Source organism: Hippocampus comes, unplaced genomic scaffold, assembly GCF_001891065.2.
Source record: "Hippocampus comes isolate QL1 unplaced genomic scaffold, H_comes_QL1_v1.1 scaffold187, whole genome shotgun sequence".
NCBI classification, from domain to species: domain Eukaryota; kingdom Metazoa; phylum Chordata; class Actinopteri; order Syngnathiformes; family Syngnathidae; genus Hippocampus; species Hippocampus comes.
The window spans coordinates 155,298-179,413 of record NW_017828852.1 but is presented as its reverse complement, the minus strand read 5'-3'; the positions used below and the strand labels follow the sequence as shown (position 1 = coordinate 179,413).

Below are 24,116 nucleotides of genomic sequence, written 5' to 3'. Positions count from 1 at the left end.
CTACCAACACAACATACATGATGAGAGCTGGAAATACTGTATTTGTTGAAGGGTTATGATTTTAGTCATTTGTAACAACAAAAAAAGATACTTATGACCGTGTACAACACACACACACACACACACACACACACACACACACACACACACACTCACACACACACACACACACACTCTGTACTGTCCATGCAGAAAATTCCGTATTTGCTTCTTCCTCTCTTGGCTGTTCTCCTGGTGTGCAGAATGCATTAAGCACATTATTTCATCCACATTGCAAAAACAGGCTCCTTGGGGACATCTGTTGGTTGCTGCAGACAGGAGGAGGAAGTCCCTTCAAATACTGTACATTCATTACTCCACCGCATGCTTTTCTGGGGAAGCTGTCTTTCCTCATCTTTCATCCTATTTTTAACTAATACTTATAACTTAATATTCATCCATCCATCCATTTTCTAATCAGTTTATCCTCACAAGGGTCGCGGGGGGTGCTGGAGCCTATCCCAGTTGTCTTTGGGCAGTACGCGGGTACACCGTGAACTGGTTGCCAGCCAATTGCAGGGCACACACAGACAAACAACCATTCGCACTCACACGCACACCCAGCGACAATTTCGAGTGTTCCATTGACCTGCCACGCATGTTTTTGGAATGTATACGCCGTATACATACATACACATACGGAGTACCTGGAGAAAACCCATGCAAACTCCACACAGGAAGGCCAGAGCCGGAATCGAACCCTGCACCTCTGCACTGTGAGGCCGGCGTGCAAAACAGTCGACCACCCCTCATTTTTGTCCTAAGGCTGTGTCCAAATTCACGAGAGGGCCTCACTGATTTCTTGTTTTTGCCAAAGAAGTTTCCTTTCCTATTCTATCTGAGCAATATGACCTGGAACTACCTGGAGGATGGGATCAGCAGACCCTCACGATCAGGTGACTTGGACTTGGACTTGAGTGCACAAAAATATGTTATCCCTACAAACCAATGTTCCTATCAGTGAAGGAATTCTCGACGTGCGTTTTTAAGACCAAATGTTCGGGTTAGAAAAGGGGTAACCCAAGTGTGTGAATTGGTGTTCTAAAAACCTAAATAAGAACATATTCAGGATTTTATGGAAGTTTAACATGGCCTCGCACAACCTCAATATTGCTAATATTTGGGTTTTGAAAGGATTATTGACTGCATGTAAACATAGTCAAAGATATGATGAGCAAACAAAGTATGCTCAAACGGGAGACAGGAAAACGCCAGATAACCTAAAATGTGAACAAAAACAGATTGTGACAGTTGTCCGTCGTAGCAGACAGACACAAAAGTAAACCTTTGTGAACCACTGTATTTTTTTCCCTTGGGTCCGTCCGTGCGTGTGTGTGTGTGTGTGTGTGTGTGTGTGTGTGTGTGTGTGTGTGTGTGTGTGTGTGTGTTCTTCCTGTTATTCACCATCCACCTCCTCGTCTTCGTCCTGTTGACCACAAAGCGAGTACTGCTAATAACAGCAATTAGCACAAAGTTAACAAGTGGGGCGAACAAGCACATCGTTCATTCGGCAGTTTACAAAGACATCATTAAATCAGTGCGCAACATGCCCAACAACCATGAGTGCAATGTTGTAATTTAGTGCTTGTTTTGTGAGATCTTGGTAAATCAGACCCCAAGTGGTTCAATTTAAGCTAATTTGAGTGAAAAACAACATTCTGGGTTTTGTCATTTTCGTGTTGATTGAGTACTTTCAGTACTATGTTTTGTGATTTTATGTCCTGTTTTTATATCATATTTCTCCTATCTGTATCTTGTATTTCCTTATTGTCTGTACAGTGTCCTTGGGTGGCATGAAAGGCGCTTTTAAATAAAATATATTATCATTATTATTACTTTATCAAATTACAGGGAACTCATTGAATTCACACTGTCTTCTCACATATCGGTCTTAAATATTGGTTATTATCGTCACATGTTGAGATGCTTTTCCCGACGCAGCCCCCCCATTTATCCACATGTGAGGTTTTCAACGAATGGGTATTTTGAGGCTGGCAGAAATGAAACCCACGCTACCTGCAAAGTGACGCAGGGGCAAGGACGTTTGATTTGTTCAGTGCGCCTGCGCACAATTACCTGAGTGTCTGACACGTCCTGGCTGAGAAGAACAAAGTCTTGATGGGGCAATCTTCCTCCTCAGCCTGGCTCCTTTTTTTTTTTCCTCCTTTATCCCCAAGATCCAGGGGGCGCCGGTGGAGGGGGGGGGTCATCAAAGAGGGGTTGTTTTGAAGACGTGAACAACATCAAAGTGTCTGTGAGCTGCGGAGGATCCCAGAAGAATCCTTTCAGGAGTGAACGACGCCTTGGCAAAGAAAGAATTTGGATTTGAAAGAAATCTTTTGTATGACTCCAATTCTGGAACTTTTCTGACACATCTGACCAGCTGTGTTTCCCTGCTGCTGTTTGCGCTCTACCACATCCCTCACCCATATACTGTATTTAATTATTCCCACACATCTTCAATTATTTTCCCATCAACTTGCCATCTGTTTCTGTTCAAGGGTTCTATTTTCCTCCGTGTTGCCTCCATGTGATGTCATTGCTATTACCCAGAGGCACAGCTTAATGATCTGGTTTATTTCCCTCTCGATTGAGTGAGGTTGTCTTCCCTTATCATTCATCTTGTCTTCAAATGCATTCACTAGACCAGGCAAAAGCGTGACATCATATATTGCATCATATTTTTCCTCCTGGGACGCTAACCCACTTCACGAGAGCAGGAAATCCTCCTTCTCTCAATAGGCTTCATGATAATGAGATCGATGAGAGTATAAGGAGAATGGGAATAGGGTTCAGTGGAGAGGGAGACCACAGACTCCACAGTTTAAAAAAAAGCAATATGAACACAGCGGCCCGGGAGTCTAGTGGTTAGCACGTCGACTTCACAGTGCAGAGGTACCGGGTTCGATTCCAGCTCCGGCCTCCCTGTGTGGAGTTTGCATGTTCTCCCCGGGCCTGCGTGGGTTTTCTCCGGGTACTCCGGTTTCCTCCCACATTTCATAAACATGCATGGCAGGCTGATTGATCACTCTAAATTGTCCCTAGGTGTGAGTGAGGGCGTGCATGGCTGTTCGTCTCTGTGTGCCCTGCGATTGGCTGGCTACCAATTTGGGGTGTCCCCCGCCTACTGCCCGAAGACAGCTGGGATAGGCTCCAGCACCCCCGCGACCCTAGTGAGGATGAAGCGGTTCGGAAGATGAATGAATGAATGAATGAATATGAACACAATGACATGGTTGTTTATTTAACCTGCTCAATGACCTACCGTATTGGCCCGTATAAGACGGGGCCCTGATTATAAGATGACCCCCTCTTTTTCAAGGCTCAAGTTTGAAAAAAGACTTTTTGAACACCAAATTAATTTTTATACAGAAAATAATTACAGTACATCTGAAACAAATGATTATAACAATATAGTTGAGAGAAAGAGCATGTTATTTTGCCTGATTCAAAACTAAAGTTCAATCACATTCGTAAATGAATGGCTTCTGGTTTTTGAAATGTAAATTACATCATAACTTCTCCTCAGCTGCCGGTTATCCTGGCCGATCTTCGACCCACTTTTCTCCAGATTGTCGCTACGTTTCTCCATTTTCTGTTATCTCTACCATTATTTTCTTCTCTTTTCTTTCTTACCGCTATTTTTTATTTTTCTTCAAGCTACTGCTATTTTTATTTTTATTCTTCATGACAGGGGTTCGCTTTGGCCTGGGGAGTCAACTTCAGCATTCACTTCAATGATATCTGGCGCTCGCTAGCGTCATGAATGGGTATAATGTCTAGACCCCGAATATAAGACAACCCCCACTTTTTCAGTCTTATTTCAATGCAAAAAACACCGTCTTATATTGGGGCCAATGCGGTACTTTTCCTGCCTAACATGACTTTAACCCTTTCATGCAGCCTGCAACCTGATAACATAAGCTGTCCAATGTAGTAACCGCTGTCCCCGAAAAGGTTAACATTGTACAACAGACAATTTCAATTTCCAGAATTGATGTTTCATGCCATCCTTGCTGGACATCAGCGTATATAACTCATTTTTAATTCATGATCTGATGGAAATGGGATGAAATATACATTAAAATTCCTCATTACCCATATGGTGTCTTGCACAGCTAAAAGGATTTTTTGGGGGTTGCCGGGGGGGGGCCTAATGAGCTTCAGTTTATGGGCCGTGAGATGAACTGAGATCCTCTGGGACCCCTACTGACACAGATGTGTCCGATGTGTGTGTATACATACTTTATGTATTTGAGCGTGAAGAAGAAATCCCTCTTTCAACATTCTGCAAAGAATGAATGAAAAAAAAAAATTAAATTATATAATGTTCCCGTAAAAGTGATTTGATAAAGAACTGTCCGGCCCATCGTCAATGTGATGCTCTGACCATCTCGACTGTAATCCAAGACAAATGTGCAGTGCACAGCAATCAGATTTTAAAAATGATTCATGGAACTGGCAATTGCAAATTAAGAAATGATCTGTCATCTTCCAATTTAAACACAAGCAGTTTCTCATATACTCTTGAGCAAATGCGTCGTGGTCACTGTCACGTTTTTTTTTTTTTTTAACTATTATTTGTCGTGTGCTTGGTAGATGTTTAGTGGTCACCTTCCAGCATCCATTTAAATATGCAGGCTGTGATTCATGATTCTCTAGAAATATCCTGTCCTGAACTGTACTTAAGACACCACAAGTTAACTGTTATTGTGGGAGATTCTCAAAGATACTTTGTGTCACTGGTTTTGTGCTGAGAAATCATTTCTGTTAGGGTTTGTATGTGACCCCAATTGCACAACAACAGAGGGGTATAGTGGAAGCCAACACTTGGTGTTGTTTATTAGAATCTTTGCAAATTCACTCAGGGAGAAGCACGAAGAAGCCACAGGGAAAATGTCCACACAGGAAACGAAAACCTCACTCAGTGAGAAAACTGGGACAGACTTAAAACGCTCAGGGAGAAGCACGAGAAGTCCACAGGGGAATGTCCACACAGGAAACTAGAAACTGCAGGTGATGCCAACAGAGGTCACTAAGGTGGTGACGGCACAAACTTGCATTGAGGAATGGTTTGGGAGCCAACTTATACCAGTCTAAACGAGCAGATGGGCTACAGGTGGGTGATGAGCTGGCGAGTATCAGGTGTGAGGTGCAGAGCACCCTGGCTGAGGAGGCTGCCTGGCTGGCCCCTCCCTAACAATTTCATCTCCAATAAATGAGTGCATTGGTACATTTTGCAATCATTTTCCACTCTTCTATTGTATCATGGTCTGATTCTTCTAATATCCTGTTTTTTTGGTGGGGGGGCGGGGGTGTTGGCAACAAATGTAAAGCTCTGACAAAGATAAACTCAGTAAACATAAAATACAAATTTTAAATGGCGATTTGATTTATTTAAGGGGAAAAAAATATTCTAAGCGACTTGGCCCTCCCCGGTGGACAAGTGGTTAGCGTGTCATCACAGTGCAGAGGTACCGGGCTCTGGCCTCCCTGTGTGGAGTTTGCATGTTCTCCCCGGGCCTGCATGGGTTTTCTCCGGGTACTCCGGCTGATTGAACACTTTAGATCAGGGGTGTCAAACTCCGGTCCTGGAGGGCCGGTGTCCTGCATGTTTTCCAAGTCTCCCTGTTGCAACACCTGATTCAAATGAACAGGTTCAATGTCAGGCTTGTGCAGAGCTTGCTGATGATCTGATCATTTGAATCAGGTGTGTTGCAACAGGGAGACTTGGAAAACATGCAGGACAGCGGCCCTCCAGGACCGGAATTTGACACCCCTGCTTTAGATTGTCCCTAGGTGAGAGTGTGAGTGCGGATTGTTGTTCGTCTCTGTGTGCCCTGCGATTGGCTGGCAACCGATTCAGGGTGTCCCCCGCCTCCTGCCCCAAGACAGCTGGGATAGGCTCCAGCACCCTCCGCGACCCTTGTGAGGATAAAGCGGATCAGAAAATGGATGGATGGATGGACCTGGCCCTCTCTGAAAAAGTATCAACCCTCTTGTTAAATCATGAATTCTACTTCAGGACCCGAATGCCTCGCTGTGATAGATGGAACTGTGAATTCTGCTCGTTAATAGAAATTCCTGAGGTGACCTTAAGCTGAAGTGCATTTGGGTTCTGCATGATGGCAATGATCGAAAACACATCATCAAGTCAACTTTCGAATGGCTTTAAAAAAAACCAAAACAAACAAAAAAAAAAAACAAGGTTTTGGAGTGGCCTAGTTAGAGTCCAGACTTGAAATTCTGTTCATGCTAGAAAATCTCCCAGTGTTGCTGAATTGCTGAAAAAACAAATTCTGCAAAAGGAAGAGTGGACCAAAATATCTCCACCGAGATGTGAAAGACTCATTGCCAGTTATAGAAAATGCAGATTTTGGGCGTTGCTGAAGAGGAGGCTCAACCAGTTATTCGGTGTAGGGCAAAATCAATTTTTCACACGGGGCCATGTAGTTGTGAATTTTTTTTCTCTCTCTAAAGCCTTTCAGGGACAGCGGTCACTACCGTGGACAGCTTCTCAGGTTATCATTATTGGTACATGAAAGGGTTAATAATTCAACCCATTCAAAAACTGGATTTTGTGTTTCCTTGTGTTGTCTTTGACGAATATTTAGGTTTGTGTGATGACTGCTAACAATTTAGGTTGACGAATAAAAAAATAAATAAAAAGAAATAAGGAAAGGGGAAAACACTTTTTCACACCACAGTATGTTAAGCTCTCTGTCTCTGTTAGCTTCTGTCTTTGTTATATTCAGTGTTCACATTATTTGGATGATATTGTGATTCCATTTTGTTTATTTTAAGAAGAATGTAATTTTCCGCCCTGGTAAATGCTGGTTTTGAGCCTCTGCATGACATAAAATGCAGGGTTAGTCTGGGAGCAGGCAAGAAAAAAAAAATAGAACTGGCTTGCTGGGTTTCGACAGAAGATTTACTTTATTAACCCTTTCAGAGACAGCGGTTACTACAGTGGACAGCTTATCATGTTATCAGGTTGCAGGGTGCGTGAAAGGGTTAAAAAACAAAAAACAAACAAAACAAAACAAAAACACACACACACACACACACACACACACACACACACACACACACACACACACAATTGGTCAGAAAGCTGAAACAGAGGAGGGAGTTTCCACTTCCTCACTGTGCAATAGTTCCATTCTTGCCAGTGCTTCTGCAGTGTAAATGTCCCCCTTTGCATGTTAAGTCAAACCACTGCATTCGTCCTAGAATGACTAAGCTATGAAATTTCACTCATAGAACTCATATACATACATGCACGGACAAGCTCTTTCAGCTTTCTTCCTGCACAGAATCATCCACGTGTGCACATGTATTGAGATGGACGGGATTTTTATTTTTTTTTCACACATTGGTTTCGTGAGAAGTGGGCTGAGGCAGAATGTGCCAGTAAGTGGCTTTCTGCGTGGGCTTCATGCTGGTGCTTGACATGAACCCTTGTGCGCTGAAGAGACACTTCATTCAAAAAAATGTAATAAAATAATTTAGAAAAAAATGGCATTGTTTGTTTTTAAGTTGGAGCTGCATTTAAGGTAAGGTGTGTGGTTGGCACACGGTTCTCCTCGTCATTGGGGTGGTTATAATTTTCAGTGGATTCCTGTGCATGGATTTATTTTATTGTCTTACAGAACTGTCTGCAACTGTAATCGTTTTACTCAGAATGAGTGCAACAGAACCAAAACTAACACTGGATGTTGTGATGTTCTTCTGTCCAACACCACCCACTCCACCCACCACAGGATGTACTGTCATCTTCTTCTGCGCCGGTCAAAAGTGGCACGCATTTGGCAAGATTCTCATCCTTGTGCGGAAAGTTGCATACATTTCAGTAATTGAATGAGTTGCAGAATTCACGTAGTCAAGTTGTAACAGGACACTTGTGAGAAGAGAGAGGGATATTGAGATACATACAGTATGAGGGAGACCTTGAATTTGAAAATTAATGAGGCACAAAAAATATATATATTCTTTTCTACAGTGTGTTGTCCTCAGAAGACAGGTCAACTGCCTCTTCCCATTCTTTTATCATTGACTTTTACACAACTCCATGTCCCTATTAGACTCCTGAGTTTAACACTGAGTTTAATGAAAGCTGACAGGACGACGATCAGAGCCACTGTGGAGAAATAAATGAACAGTGAGACGAGATTAGACAAATTTGAAGTGAAGAAGAGAAAAAAAAGGAACATGGGCCAATGAACACGGGTGAAAGTGAACGGTCTGTGGAGTATAAGTGATAGGGGAAACTGAAACCCACACTGCTTCTTGCCTGAGGACTGACAACCAACCTTATATAATGAAGCTCAAATGACATGGGATCTTCTTTGAATCTTTGCTTTGCGTTTTGTTTGCAATGCGTGGCGCAATGAAACATCTACAATTCTGAGTTGATGTAATTTTAATTTTGAATTCATTTGAAATCAAGCGGCTCGGTGGTCCAGTGGTTAGGGCACTGACCTCACAGCGCAGAGGTTGTGGGTTCGATATCGGCTCCGGCCTTTCTGTGTGGAGTTTGCATGTTCTCCCCGTGCGTGCATGGAGTGAGGCAGACCAGAGACGAAATCGACTGACGGGTGGGACCTGAGATAGCTGGGGAGGGGTCGAGGTTGCAGGAGACCCATGGGGCGATGGTGAGAGGACTTCACTCGACAACAGATGAGACAGGTGGCAATGAACTCCCTGACATCCTGGACCAACAGCTAACATCAAAGTGTTCCAGTCAAAACTAAACACAACCATGGCTGACAACCTTAATTATGTTCTAGTAACATCAAAAACTAGTAAATACGTATGTTGTCAAATGATACTACATCATGACATACACGTCAACTTCCAAGTTCAACATGTTCCAAAAATCAAATTTAAGTGCAATTCAACTGCAATTTCTTTTGTTCATCAAATATGTTGATCAAAAACTTCCCAGTTTTCATTAGTCGTCCTGAGTCATCAGTTGGACTCAGCCTTTAGCTGCAGCTGCACACTCGATCAGCATTTGATGTTAATTGGATTCAGGAAGAGAGGGGTTATAGCTTTTCATTTCAGTGCCTGTGTGAAGAAAAGCTCATCTGGCATTGATGGGAATGACTTGCACGCAGGCACACATACATTATGAATTACTATACAGTATGTCCCAAGAGATGAGATGATGACTTGTGGCCTCCTTTCCGTGACTGTCTTGGGACTTACATAAGTAAAGCATGGGGGTTGCGGGATGGTACAGGTTGTTTATGTACATTCGCCAGATGCTTCTGCTGGTCCACTTGCACAGTCTAAATGAATTCAATACCATACCTACAAGACCTACTTGTATTCAAATATTCTGCCAATGCAAATTTAATTTTGATTGAAACTGTCCAAAAGATATTCATTTCACAAAACGCAGCAATATTATGGTTCCAGTTTTTCCACCGGATGTGCAAAGATGCAAACTACACACAGGGAGGCCAGAGCCTGAATCAAACCCCGCACCTCTGCACTATGATGCCGACGCGCTAACCAGTCGACCACCTGGCTGCACTATTTTGTATTATTTCATGAATAATGCATTTGTTACGATTTTTTTTACTGCGGATTGGATATCACTTGACTCATTTTTAAAGATGCTCTAGCAATAATAGTTACCATTGTTTGCTTAACAAGTATAGGTACACCAAGATTTGCATCAACGCCACAGCAAACTACAACAACAATAAACATCCTGTTCAGTGTGACAATGACATTCCATGTTCCCCGCAGTTTAATTACGCGGTGATGAAATGCAAAGATTAACCCTGATGCAATGCGTGCCCAACCCCGGTCTCTATTGATGAGGGAAGTCCTTCATTTGATTGTCGATTTTAAATAGCCAGCAAGAGTGAGGCATTCATTTTGGATGGAACCATCGATCACCCCACAGTCAACTGTGAATAGCAAATCAATGACTTGAACATATGAACAATGACCTTTGAGTGACTGCAGGGTCAATGCATGGCTGATCTATAGTCATTACCAAGTGAACTTATTTTTCACATCCTTTGCACTGGCGAGTGACGAGAGCTTTGGTGTTGGTAGGTGCCCTTTGATGGCTTTACATTACATTAAACCTACCGGTACTGTCGTTCCAGTAAATCACTTAATTGCTCACGTTTATGTCTTTGAGTAGCTTTGTGCACTATTGACCGCAGAGACATTTCATTGATATTCAAAGGACTAACTGCCTTCAATTAGTTCAAGTGCTATTCATCTGATATACAGTACTGTGGCTAGTCTTCGGTTGCCACTACGGTAACATTGTTTTGTAATTACCGGTAACCTTAATCACACCATATAATTGAACGTAAATCAGAAAACAGTAAGACAGATGACGGTCTGGTGGTCCAGTGGTTAGCGTGTCGACCTCACAGTGCAGAGGAACCGGATTCGATTCCAGCTCCGGCCTTCCTGTGTGGAGTTTGCATGTTCTCCTCGTGCCTGCGTGGGTTTTCTGGGTACTCTGGTTTCCTCCCACATTCCAAAAACATGCATGGAAGGCTGATTGAACACTCCAAATTGTCCCTACGTGTGAGTGTGAGCGCGGATGGTTGTTCGTCTCTATGTGTCCTGTGTTTGGCTGGCAACTGGTTAAGGGTGTCCCCCGCCTACTGCCCGAAGACAACTGGGATGGGCTCCAGCACGCCCTGCGACCCTTGTGAGGATAAAGCGGATCAGAAAATGGATGGATGGATGGTAAGACGGATCCATTTAGCACGATTAAGAAAAAATGACAAACCAAACTTTGCAGAAAGTTGGTGCATGAGTAAGAAAACTTGGTGAGAATCTGGATAAAAATGTAGGTACATGAATGTATTTTAAAAATAATTTCGCTAAGACATACTCGTGGCCCAGGGTGAATTTTAGCAAAAGGTCCATTTGCTAAGACAGGATCTCCTAGGCTTTGCTGTTCAGTTTTTTTTTTTACATCAAATTTTAAAATAATTTGCATGGAGGAGGATATATTGTAGAGATCCTGTAGACTTGGGCCCCTTGCCCCCTTATCTTAAGTCAACAGTCTCAAACTTGGGTCTTAAACTGGACAGTAATTTCAAACTTGACCGGCAAGTGGTGCCGTTGTTAAATCCAGCTTCTTTCACCTTAGACAGCTGGCCAAAGTAAAACCTCTCCTCTCTCATGAACACTTTGAGACAGTAATTCATGCCTTCGTCACATCCCGGCTCGATTACTGCAATGCCCTTTACTTTGGAGTGAGCCAATCCTCTGTTAAGCGTCTCCAGCTGGTCCAGAATGCCGCTGCTCGCCTCTTGACTGGTACTCGTAAGAGGGAGCACATAACGCCTACTCTGGCATCCCTTCAATGGCCCCCTATACATTTTAGAGTTATTTTCAAGATCCTATTATTTGTCTTCAAATCTCTAAATGACCTCGCGCCACCTTACCTCTTTGAGCTCATCCGGCCCTACACACCTGCCCGGCGCCTCAGGTCTGCGGACCAGACATTATTAGAAGTACCAAGAACTAAACGGAGGCTCAGAGGGGATCGAGCCTTTTCCGTTGCTGGTCCCTCTCTCTGGAATGACCTCCCACTGAACATTCGGCAAGCCTCCTCGCTGCCCATCTTTAAAACCCGCCTCAAAACTCACCTGTATTCTTTGTCATTTGACTCAACATGACTCAGATTTGTTCTTGGTTTTGCTGTTCGGTGCTTTCTACCGTCTTTATTACCGATTTGTTGCTTTACTGTTGTATATGTTAGTAGCTCCATGTCCAGCACTTTGTATGCAGCGATGGCTGTCTGAAAGTGCTCTATAAATACAGTTGAGTTGAGATGTCACTTCTTAGAACAAATCTAAACAAATTCAGATGCAAGGAATAAAAGGAAAGAAGCTTCAGCTACATGAGGATTACATTGTTTATTCACTACTATTCAAAACAAGTGAAATAAAGGGGAATGTAACAATGAAAAATAATACATGTGATGTTTAAAAATGACACAAACATTAAAATGTGGAATTAAATAAAGTCACGGAAGAAACCCAAACTTGAGAAATGTTAACAGCATCGGGATCAATGAAAACTTAACTCCTCGCACAGGAAGTATACGTGTACTAAAAGAACATCACCTTGATTTTGATTTTTGCCTTCCGGCGTCTGCCATTTTGGATGTGGCCATAGCATTCACCAGAAAATTTGCAAATTATTTTTGCATTCAATTTCCTAACCACTCATCTTCACTAGGTTGTATTCCTAAAAATGATGTTACAATGGCTAAATACAAATCAAAACTTCAGTCGTAATCACATTTGTTCTATATTTGAGCGTAAAACCGTTTTTGCATCGCAAAGCGACAAATGAATGAGACACGTTCACAACTAGCTCCGCTTTGCCACATCCAGTCGCTGCCATGTTGACACCCGAATCACCAAATCAAGGTGGGCTCTATCTTGATGAACCGTAAAGGCCATCTGTGGTCATACTTGCCAGTGAGTGTCACACATTGGTGATTATGGCCTTACTTTGAGCTAATGAATCATGCTTTCTTTTAACTGTCCATCATAATCTATATACTTCGTTTTTTTTTCCATCAGTTATTTTCCAACACCACCAAGAGAGGTGGCAATGAGCAAAGTGAGGCTGTCACTAGTGCTGTGGAGGGTTCAGCATCAAACAACCAGGACGGGACCTGAGGAGGACCACTTCCTCAGGAGACATCGGCCATCTATGTTTCATATCCTTGGCTGCTTCATCTATCAGTGAATAGCATTATTTCACCTGTTTTTCCTTCTTATGTTTTTTTTTCTTCCTTTTTCCAAAATAGAATTGGGGAATTTTCCTTGGCCCAAAAAAGGGGGTTTAGACCAGGGGATGTCGTTGGATCTCTCAGCGTTGGTTTGTGAATCCCCTTTGCGAATGCTGTGTGATGAAAGGTTATATAAATAAACTTGACTTGAAATGTGCTTCTTGAATGAGCCCGTCTTGACCTATACTTACTTTAAAGCATGCGTGAATGAACAGAGGAACAACAAAACTATGTTGTATGTGGCTTACAAAAGTATTCGGCCCCCTTGAACTTTTTGACCTTGTGCGACATGTCATGCTTCAAACGTAAAGACATCAAATTGGATTTTTTTGAAAAGAATCAACATCAAGTGGGAGGCATTCATGAAGTGGAGCAAAATTCACAATCTTTGCACTTTTTTAGAAATAAAAAACTGAAAATTTGGGAGTGCAAAATTATTCAGCCCCCCCAGAGTTAATACGTTGCAGATCCACTTTTTCTGCATTTACAGCTGCAAGTCTTTTGGGGGAGGTCGCTATCAGTTTTGCCCATTCTTCCTTGCAACAGTTAGATGAGAGCGTTTGTGATCAGCAGTTTTCAGATCTTACCACAGAGTCTCAATGGGATTCAGGTCTGGACTTGGACTTGGCCATTCTAAAACCTGGATTTGTTCAGTTTTGAAACATTATATTGTACATTTTGCTTTATGTTTAGGATCATTGTCTTGTTGGAAGATAAACGTCTGCCCCAGTCTCAGGTCTTTTGCAGACTTCCAAAAAGAGCCAAATACAGGACCAATCTATCTACCCATCAATTTTAACCATCTTCTGATAGTCCCTGCTGAAGAAAAGCAGCTCCAGACCATAATGCCACAACCATGTTTGACATTGAAGGTGGTGTGGTCACCAAAAAAAAAGTTTAGCATTTTGCCCAAAAAGTTCCATTTTGGTTTCGTCTGACCAGAGCACACTTGGTTTGTCTCCCGGTGGCTTATGGCAGACTTCAAATTGGACTTTTTATTGTTGCATTTGAGTAATGCTTTCTTCTTGACACTCTTCCATAAAGGCCAAATTTGTGCAGTATGCAACAAATAGTTGTCCTATGGACAGATTACCCCTCCTCTGTTGTTGATCGCCGCAGTTCATCCAAAGTGATCATGGGGCTCTTGGCTGCATCTCTAAGCAGTGCTCTCCTTGTCTGGGCTGAAATTTTAGAGCAGGCGTGACCAACATGGTGCCCGTGGGCACCAAGGAGCCCTCAAGGACTACATGAGTCGCCCGCGGGCCTATTCCAAAAATAGCTCACCAGTGATTAGACCAGTGGTTCTTAACCTGGGTTCGATCGAACCCCAGGGATTCGGTGAGTCGGTCTCAGGGGTTCGACGGAGCCTCTGCCATGGAGGGTAAGACACACGCGACTCAACATATCAATCAGTTATGGCACCGCCGCTTGGCCATCACTGGCTGCAGATGATCACATTGCATTGCTTGTCCAATCAGTGCTGTGGGAAATTTAGTTTGGTTAATCGTCAACGTGTGACTGTCGTGATAGTACGTCATACAATCAAAGAAAAAAAAAAGTATACTTATGTCTTGAAATTTTATTAACTTTTTTATGTTTTTCATAAATGCGTTTTTTTTAATATCTTGAATTTGTAAAAAATATATATATTTATTTTTCACTCATGAAGGGTTCGGTGAATGTACATATTAACTGGTTGGGTTCAGTACCTCTAAAAAGGTTAAGAACCACTGAATTAGACACTGTGACTCTCCGGGGATATTGTCGAAGTGATCATTTCAAAATGTGAACATGAGCAGACATTTATCATAAGGTGTGGCCAATTGTTTCATTTTTCTCATTATTGTTAGAAATCGCTAACGCGAGCAGTGTTTTCTCAGAAATGAATATCATTCATCATTAATTATAACATATGAAGGGAGTTTGAGCAAATTAATTTCAAAAGTGCATACTATCAAAGTGGGAGCCCTCCGATTTAATCAGGAGCCAAGAATATAAATTTCAATATAAATGTTCAAAGAGTGCTTTGCAAGATGTTTAAAGCTTGTGTAAGCTTTTTATATCCCAATCCTGCATTAAACTTATCCACAACCGTAACTTAAACCACCTCGGTGTGTCCCTTACGTCTTTTTTGTACTTTGTGCGTTTTAAACCTCAGAAACTATCATCGAGCAGGTGCATTTATCCTGAAATTAATTACACACAGTTGGACTCCATCATATCAGTCATTTAGGTCAACATTGGCTCATTCAGAAATCCTTAAGAACCTTCTGGAGTGTGTTGACTGCAATAACAGTAAAAGAGACGAATAATATAACACGTGCCACTTTTCCATTTTTTTAAGAAAGTTTCAAATATCCCATGAATTTCATTCCACTTCATAACTGTGTCCATTTTGGTGTTGCTTCTTCACCCAAAAAAAAAAAAATCTAAATTTCTAACTTTATATCCTTATGTTTGAAGGACAACTTGTATATATTAAAATTTGAGCTCGGACTGGCACCCAAAATTCCCGTTCCCTCATCATGTTCACTTTCTGTGCATTACCAGCACCTTCTTTTCATTGGCGGTAATGCACTCAAAGTATTTGCCAACTACCAAAAGACAGTAAATGAATAAAAATAAATAAAAATGAGAAACAGAAGAAAGAAGGAGAGGTAGTAGGAATAGTAGTAGTCGTCGTCATCGTCGAAGTAATCATAGATGACTGCCGGTGACCACCTTTCTTTATAGCGTGCTGAAAAACGTGATGGTAATGCACTAACAGTATATGCCAAGCACCAAAAGAGTGTCGAAGAAGAGAAGGAAGCTGAAGAAGAGTAGTCATGGCAACAAATGTGTGACATATAGCTCGTTCAGTGTTTCCCAATGCCACAGCAAGGATTTACAACACTAAAAGGCATAATAACTGAACAGGCTTCTACTTTTGGCCACAATGTGACTCTGGATTCTTGTTGAGGTCAGCCATGTTAAACTAAAAAGAAAAACTTTGCCATGTTTCTAAGTTTTTGACCATCAATACGGGTGGATCCGGAAATTCACTCTGACGCCCTAACAAGACTCTGAGAGTGCGTGTGTTATGAGAGGCTGAGTCGTTCCCCTCCCATTAATTTCTGAACGCAGTCCATGTTATAAAGCAATCAGCAGCTCGTGCTTGAACTGTTTCATTTCCTTATACTGCCTGATATGCTGGGCTCAGACACTCCCTTATTGGGGCACTCTGAATGACCAAACATCACTCCAGAGTATATTTCCAAATGCACCCATAACTAGGGTACAGGGATTTTGGGTGGAAGTTACAGTTCACCTGTTTTTGGTCTTTTTTTTTTTTTTTTAAACAAACAAATCCCCCCCTAAAATGCTCCTTCTATTTCGGAGCGACTTATGTTTTTTTTCTTCTTCATGACATATTTTTTGACTGGTGCGACTTATGCTCCGGGTGATTTAAAAATCCGAAAAATCTGGTCTGTTAAGTGTGTTGTGTCGATATATGAGTGCATGTGTATGTGCAGGTCGGGCAGAAACCGCCAATGGCCAAATGTTGTCAATTTAATATTTTTTTCACAACTCTATCAGCACCCTAGTGGATTTTTACAAACATGCCGTCTTTATTTTGATAATTCCTTAAAAGAGCTATTTTTGGAGATATGAGGATTCCACCCTATGCCATATCAAAAATAGTAATTCACAGCAACTACTTCAAAGCTCTGAAAGGTATTCAAAGTGCACTCTGAAAAAAAAGACAAAAAAGAGGAGAGAGGGATAGAATACAAAATAAACCGAACCTGTGTCGGTGGATCTGAAACTAGAGGAAAGCCATTCAGACAGAGAGGGAAACAAAGCTGTTGTACTGCTGTATGTTTCTCTTTAGGATGTCGGAGCAGGGGCCGAGGACTCTCTCAAACCGTGGCCGATCCAATTTGACACACTTGAGGGGGCCACATGCAACAACAGTGGCGGCACGAGGCCGGTTCATCAGTAGGGCAATCTCTCCTGAAAATAAGATAGACACACTTTAACACTGGTACATAAAATGTTGTTATGCTATTTTAAATACTTATGATCAGCAAGTTTTTAAAACAAAAAATTCTTTAACTGTGTTTGGACTCTACTGTGATTTCTAATTTTTTACCAGTAGCACTGTTTGTGTTAAAATCTCAATGTCAAACACAGTAGAGGCTTTATTTTTTTTCAGTTTTGCTGCTGACACCAGCAGGCCCAGGAGAGGAACACAACAAAACCATGGTGGTCTTGGCTATTTTTTTAGCAAGGAAAACAAACAGTCTAACACGTAAATGCAAAATGAGAACCTTGAAAGCAGATGTAGGATGTACGAAAGTAGTCAAAGTACTACAGACTTGCCACACAGTGGATACTTGGAAAAAGTGTGATTGATTGTGAAAGGTTTCAGCACATTGGTTGGCAGCCTAAGCACAGACATGATTTGTTTTTGTGATTTGCACGTCAGGGCCGCTGTACCCAGGTGACTTGCTGCAATGGCTAAACTGCGACCCCTGGTGTTCTTATGGAGAAACAAAGTTTGGATGTGCCACATACAGTATTACATTATTGAACAACAAACAACAAGGCACAATTGTCAAAGGGAAAAAAGTGTCTTGCTCTGGCCACTGCAGCTACATAGTAAAAATACAATAAGAACAAACGAACAGGAATAAATTAGAGAGTGTGGATATTTGAAAGGCTGTTGACAATAATAGACCCATTCATTTACTGTGCTTGGGCAAGATACTCTCTACACTTTGATTTTTTTTTGCCAGAGTTAAAAATTGCATTATAAATATAGTTATGCATTATTGCAAAACACAATATATAAACCGTTTTGGTATAGCTTGCAGGGAGCCCACTGGACATTGCTTGGTAAATGAAAACGTTATTTTTCAAACAGAAATTTTGAATCACAGCAATAAAATGAATTGGTGTGTGAGATTAGATATAGTTGGGCCTCATCACATGGAAGAATATTGCATTACTGAAACAGTTTTGCAAAGTGTAATGGTCCAAAACAGTTCCTCGCGACTGTTGTGCAAGTCTGGTCTGCAACTACAGGGAATGTTTGGTTGAGGTTATTGCTGCTAAAGAAGGTTTAACCAGACAGACAGACAGACAGACACACACACACACACACACAGATTAACAATGACTAAAGGCTCGGTACAGAGCATCTGGGTGAACACCAGCTCCATTAGCTGACCATATCTGAAAGCGACCACAGATTGTGACCACAGGACACCAGCATGGAGCCCCCAGTGCAACACTCTAACATGAGCCAAGTAGGCGACTGAGGACCCCATGTGGCAGAAACACACAGATCGCAGTTCCCACTGTGAGGTCGATGCACGAACCATTCCACGCCAATATCAAATCAATGAAAACTAAAATGATTAAAAACAACTAATTATAAGAACAGAATGAAGATGAAATAAAACTAAAAATAAAATGATGAAAATCAAAGTAAGTTAAAATCTGTAAATAAAATAATAAACATAACTTCAAAGCTAAATTCAAAACGTGGGTCTCGAAACTGCTTTTATAAACAAGAATGTCTTATTGCGGCCCTCAGTGATGTGGCAGGCAACATGAGTTTGTGTCTTTGTGTCATTAAACTTGCTGTGGCAGGGTGCCTGGATGGGAAGATGTGTCAAAGTATGTATAAATGCATTCAGACACACTGTGTTAGGGATGTTTTCAAGTGATGTATTTAAGATACTCGATAGTTCAAAATTATAAACTGTATTGATTCCCTTGTAGAATAGATGATTAATGGCAGGGTTTGGTAGAGGTAAAGGTTTTCTGCTTGACTGGAACTTACCAAAGTAATCTGATGGTCCAAGTTTGCCAACTTCCACAAACTCCTGATCCTCGGACCGCCTTTGCAGCACTGCTGCTGTCCCCTAATACCACATCAAACATTACTTGAATTACATTTCAAATAAATGTAATGTGAAAATATAATAGGTGGAGTGTATAATCGCAACCTCTTGATGTAATGTAAACGCAATCTATAAATGTATCATTACATTATGGTGTATGAAGGGTGTCTGGCATGAATGCAGATTTCTGCAATAGCTGCCGGTCATCCCTCTCACTTTAGCTGGGTGAATATTGAATCAGAATTGTGCACTGGGATATGCAGTTCAAAATCACCCTCAGAAGATGGTGTTTACCTCCAAGATGATGAAAAACTCATCACCGGGCTCTCCTTGCACAACAATTTTCTGGTCATCCTCAAACTGCACCGTCTCTAAGGCATCGGCCACAGTCAGGCGCTCCCATTTGTCCAAAGACTCTGTTAACATGGTCAGGAAATATGAAGCATGCACTAAAAACGGGAAACTTAATCTCTAAATGCAAAATAAATATTTACACTCACCTAAAATAGAAACTTTGCTCAGGAACTCCTCATACATCTTCCGTTTCCTTAAAGTGCTTCCCTACAAATCAAATACAAAACATCTTTGATACATACAGTCGATGTGTACACATTGTATATGTGTATATATGTATAATATGTTCGTGTACATAATGGGCCTAGTGCAGGGATGTCAAACTCATTTTTGTCACGGGCCACATTGTAGTTACGGTTTCCCTTGGAGGGCCATTATAAATTTTGGGAAACCATATTAATGTGTAGCCCTTGTGTTATAATTTCTACAATTTTTGTAGATTTTTGCGTATTGTCATCTTTAAATCAAAGACAAAGCATAAAAATTGTGTGATATGAAATATTCCAATTCATGTTTTATTTATATAGATTTATATTTATGTTTTGGTCATAGCACAATACCGCTTTTATTGTCCGTAGAGGGCAAAAATACAAAGAAAAAAATAAGAACTATATGTGTATGTATAGCACTGATGCCACTGAACATGTCGAGTGGTTGAAAGTAAAATAAATATTCAGGAATAATACTTTTACAATTTTTGTAAAATTGTATGTTGCGTTATATAAACTTATTTACATCGACTGCAGTACATGGGTTTAATCACTTCCACATATTACATACACAGCGCACAACTAATTGGTGGATAACTAGTTTTAAAATCAGAAGTCAAGAATAATGACTGTTATTGTGGATTACATACGACAATTTGAAATTTTGGTTCAGAGTTTAGCAAGCATCATGGAACTTGACATGCTTGGTTTGCTTTCGCGGGCCACATAAAATGATGTGGCGGGCCAGATTTGGCCCCCGGGCCTTGACTTTGACACATGTGGCCTAGTGTATGTATGTACCGTATGCATGTGTACATGCGTGTATAAAATTTAATCAACAATGCAGTTATTAATATTAGCATGCATTGTGAAAAAGCACTGCTTACCATAAGTATTCTCCTGTAACTGTCTCTGTCAATGCCCCACAACTTGACATCAGACCTCGCGCGAACAGTAGCTGCCCGTGGGGTCCCATAGATCAGAGCAAGCTCCCCAAAACTTCCACCTTCACCAATGCTGGTGACCCACTCGTTGTTCACATATACCTGCAAGGAGATGCACCAAGCTTGCAGTCACTATTATCCACCACAATTAAGTGTTATATTAAATCCATGTGTAAATGTACACGATCTCGTTTGGTACAGTTGCTTTTGGCATTTTTGATAATGTTACCCAGTTATAGACCACTATACATTCAAACGTATCTGTTAGAGTGGGTTTCTCAGAAGATCTGCCTGTTACTGTTTAAAATGCAATTCTGAGTCAGACCTATCCACTCCTAAAATAAGCACTCAGTTTCAAAATGGTTGGTGACCGCTACGGCATAGGAGTATCTTTTCTGATGTCGTTCTTTATGTTTCATACGTTGCATCATGATAGTGTGTTGCAAAAAAACAAAAAAAAAACAGCTTATTTGACATGTATCATATTTTCCACATTAGAAGGAACACCATGAGAAGGAATTTTATTTAATTGAAAATATGTACAAAAAAGGAAATAAAATTGTTGAAAAGAAAAATGTTTTATTCTGAATAAATAGTTGGGAGATCTCGTTTCAGAGAGTGACGTTGCATATGCAGCAAGTCACAGTTTCAGCCAGCAACAAACACACGCACGCACGCACGCACGCACGCACGCACGCACGCACACACACACACACACAAAAGCCAGTGGTACTATACAAACAAAGACTGGAGGAGAGAGGGCTTGTCGCATTTTGCTATTTGCAATTAACTATGTCCTTGCAACTCACTACTCTGTTTGCATGATAGCGTCTGGTGTTGTTTTATTTTAAGTAGTAACCTTCACATGCGACACTGCTAGGAGGCAGTGCTACTTCAGTGATGTAGAGAGAGCGCATGGGTTTTGGAGGGAGTTCGGTGGTTGTAATGAATCTGAGGAGAGCAGTTGCTAAATAAAGAGGTCTTGAGTTGAAATACAAGTTAGTTTTCAAGGTAACGCCGGTAGCAGAGGATGGTGAGCAACCACAGAGTTCTGCCACCTTTTTAAGAAGGAAAACTCTACGAAAGCTGGAAAGATGAGGTTGGAATTTGGACAAGAGTCGCACACCAATAAGCTCTGAGCTGGTGTACATTAGCCTGTTGACTGTTCTGACATGCCCCCTTATAAAAAGCCGAGCAAATGTATGCTGTAAACAGTTGCACCCAAAAATATTAACATAATCTTACATCCATTTCTCCCAAGTCGATAACATAGAAGTTGTCTCCCTCATCACCTGAAACAGGAAAAAAATAATAGGAGTTTGTGAGGTTTTGTGTGACGAGTGATTTTAGGCACGACACTTCGACTGTATGAACAGAGAGTGAATTTTAATATAACTGAATCAACGCTATTTTTGGGGTAACACCTTTACCTTATTCGTAAATACATATTGACAGCACTGCTAGGAAAGCAGAGATGTAAACAACACTGCACCTTACACTATATTAAAATATACATAACAAGAGTGTACATTCCTTGAAAACTAGCTTTTTTTCCTCTAGAGATGGTCTTTTATTGTATTTATTTATGTTTTCTTATTTTCATTAAGTTAAAAATATTAATTACATATATATGAACTGACTCATATGAAATAGAGTTTTCAGCCATATCGCCCAGCCCTACCTTGAATGATGACTGTTTCTCCAGCAATGTAGTTGACAGAAAACATGGCATCAAATATGTCACTGAAAGACCAAAAACAATTGTTTGATGAGCAAGAAATGTTCGGGAAGGATTGTTAGCGGCGCACCGACTAGAATGATGTGATACCTTCTCTCGTTGCTGTCTAAGTGGGCAAATAGGATGTTTTTTTCCATGGCTTTGCCCAGAGCTGCCATCGTCTTGTAGTCTTTTGGAATAACCTGGTCGAGAAAGAGAGAAAGCAAAGACAGAGTGTGACTGAAAGAGACTGCAAGAGGGACAGATGAGTGATGTGTAGTGTGGAAATTCATGACAAATTTTGTCAGGATAATCCAGAATGGATTAACCGTATTTACCACACTATAAGACACACCTAAAAGCATTCAACTTTCTCAAAAGCCGTCAGTGAGCCCTATAATCGGATGGGCCTAATATAAAGAGACGTAACTCTCTTTCTATTCCCCATTGAGTTGTTTCCCTGTTAGTGTTCCGACGCCATCTAGTGGTGATTATTAGCAGGAACCAATTGTAACCTTAAAGGGTTCTGCCCAAAATTAATTGACAAGCGCATTCGCCAACACACACTCAAACCAACAACTACTTGGTTAGCTCTGCGCAGCCATGATGAACCAAAGATAATACCAAAAGCATAGTTAACTACTGACCAAACAAAGGAAGGAGACAAGTAAGACTTCTCAGGATATTTAGCCCTTGTGGACGTGATGCCACAAGGTTTGTGTGGCTTTTTGTTGAATCAATGGTCTTCCTTTCTTTGGTCTTTCATTTATTGTTTTGTAATGCCATTTGTATTTATATGTTTCATGTCCATGTTTGAGACCAGTTCTCATGGCTTTGTTGGTTGTGAAGGCTCTAGCTACATAAAGCTGTATTGTGTTGTATTCCTTTAGCATAGCACCATCTAGTGGATGCACAGCACAACCGCAGCCACTATTGTAGCTGCACCTTATAATGCAGTGCGCCCTACATATGAAAACAGGTTTAAAATGGGCCATTATTCGAAGCACCTTATATTCTGTCGTGAAAACAAACAAACATTGCAACTGATATTATTAATATGTTATACTACTTGTACATTCATATACTTTGACATTTATAGGCAACTCCTCCTGTTTGACATATGGCGCAGCATATCGTAACACATTTTCAGTTCCGGTTCTGTTCAGCAAGTAGATTTTATCTCGAGACACTTACCGGTATTAATTTTCCTGCTACTTTGTTACTCAATGTGGGCCAATTTCAGTCTACAATTTAGTCTCAAACAAAACTCCACATTCACAAACACAGCCTTTAACAAGGTTCCAGCCAGACATCTGTTTAAAGTGGACTCAAACATTACAAACACCTAATTCTGACATTAAAAACACACTACTTGTGTCAGTGTTAGGTTAGCCTAGCAATTAGCGTGGCTTCTCAGTTTTTCCTCATCATCCCTTCAGTATGATACTTGTCAGATCTGTAGCTAAATCACCACCATGGAGGTGAAGATTATTGACAATTAGTAGCCAGTAAAACTTGTTGCTATCTAGCTGGTTGTGGCCTAAGCAGCCCCGAGCTTGCCTCGACGGCCTACGTCCCGTGCGTAGGTGACATTAGGGCGTTGCGGCAGCATTAACACGAGTGCGTCCAAATTCTGTGATTCTCAATTTTGCTATTCAATGTGTATTGATGATGCACAACATGCAAATTTTGACCTGCAAAGTATCTACCTTGACCAACTCTTGTGCAAAACAGGGATGTGTGTTGTATTCTCACTGGAGAGATTTCTGGTTCTTTCAGTTTAACCAGTGAAGATAAATTGCAAAATATATGGCAGACAGAAGGATTATTTTCTTGGTCGGTGACCAATTCATCCTGCGCATTACTGCCACTGTTTGTTTATCAGATGTACACTTTGCTGTGAAGCAGTTTACACTGCAAACATGACAAAAGGTGCCCAACTCAAACATCCATCCATGTGACATTTTTACATGACACACAAATGAGAACATTCTCAAAATAAAACAGAAAAGACCAAAAACATTCAATGCCCAATGCAAGGTAAGCTAGTCCAGCATTCACTTCTATGTGCAGATTTGCAGCGGTGCATTTTAGCACTGACCTTTCTGACATAAGAGGCAGCGTCTTCCTCTGTGTACACCTCAGCACTGATAGCGCCCCTTCTGC

General features: G+C 41.2%; 1 protein-coding gene and 1 long non-coding RNA gene across 2 annotated transcripts in view; both read right to left on the bottom strand.

Annotated features, from left to right (window-relative positions):
* Window positions 1-13,588: 13,588 nt before the first annotated feature.
* On the bottom strand, window positions 13,589-14,334 carry LOC109508584 (uncharacterized). Its single transcript, XR_002166695.1, has 2 exons — window positions 13,828-14,334; window positions 13,589-13,668 (listed from the first exon to the last, which is right to left on the bottom strand). It is a non-coding gene; the product is annotated as an uncharacterized LOC109508584 (long non-coding RNA).
* Window positions 14,335-15,176: 842 nt separating this feature from the next.
* LOC109508583 (cAMP-dependent protein kinase type I-alpha regulatory subunit-like) overlaps window positions 15,177-24,116 on the bottom strand; it is a 27,414-nt gene continuing 18,474 nt past the window's right edge. The window contains exons 8-11 of the mRNA XM_019858607.1: window positions 19,227-19,287; window positions 19,021-19,142; window positions 18,666-18,747; window positions 15,177-16,828 (exon numbers count right to left, since the gene is read on the bottom strand). Coding sequence (XP_019714166.1) covers window positions 16,656-16,828; window positions 18,666-18,747; window positions 19,021-19,142; window positions 19,227-19,287 — 438 coding nt within the window. The 3' untranslated portion in view covers window positions 15,177-16,655. The remainder of the gene's footprint in view (window positions 16,829-18,665; window positions 18,748-19,020; window positions 19,143-19,226; window positions 19,288-24,116) is intronic.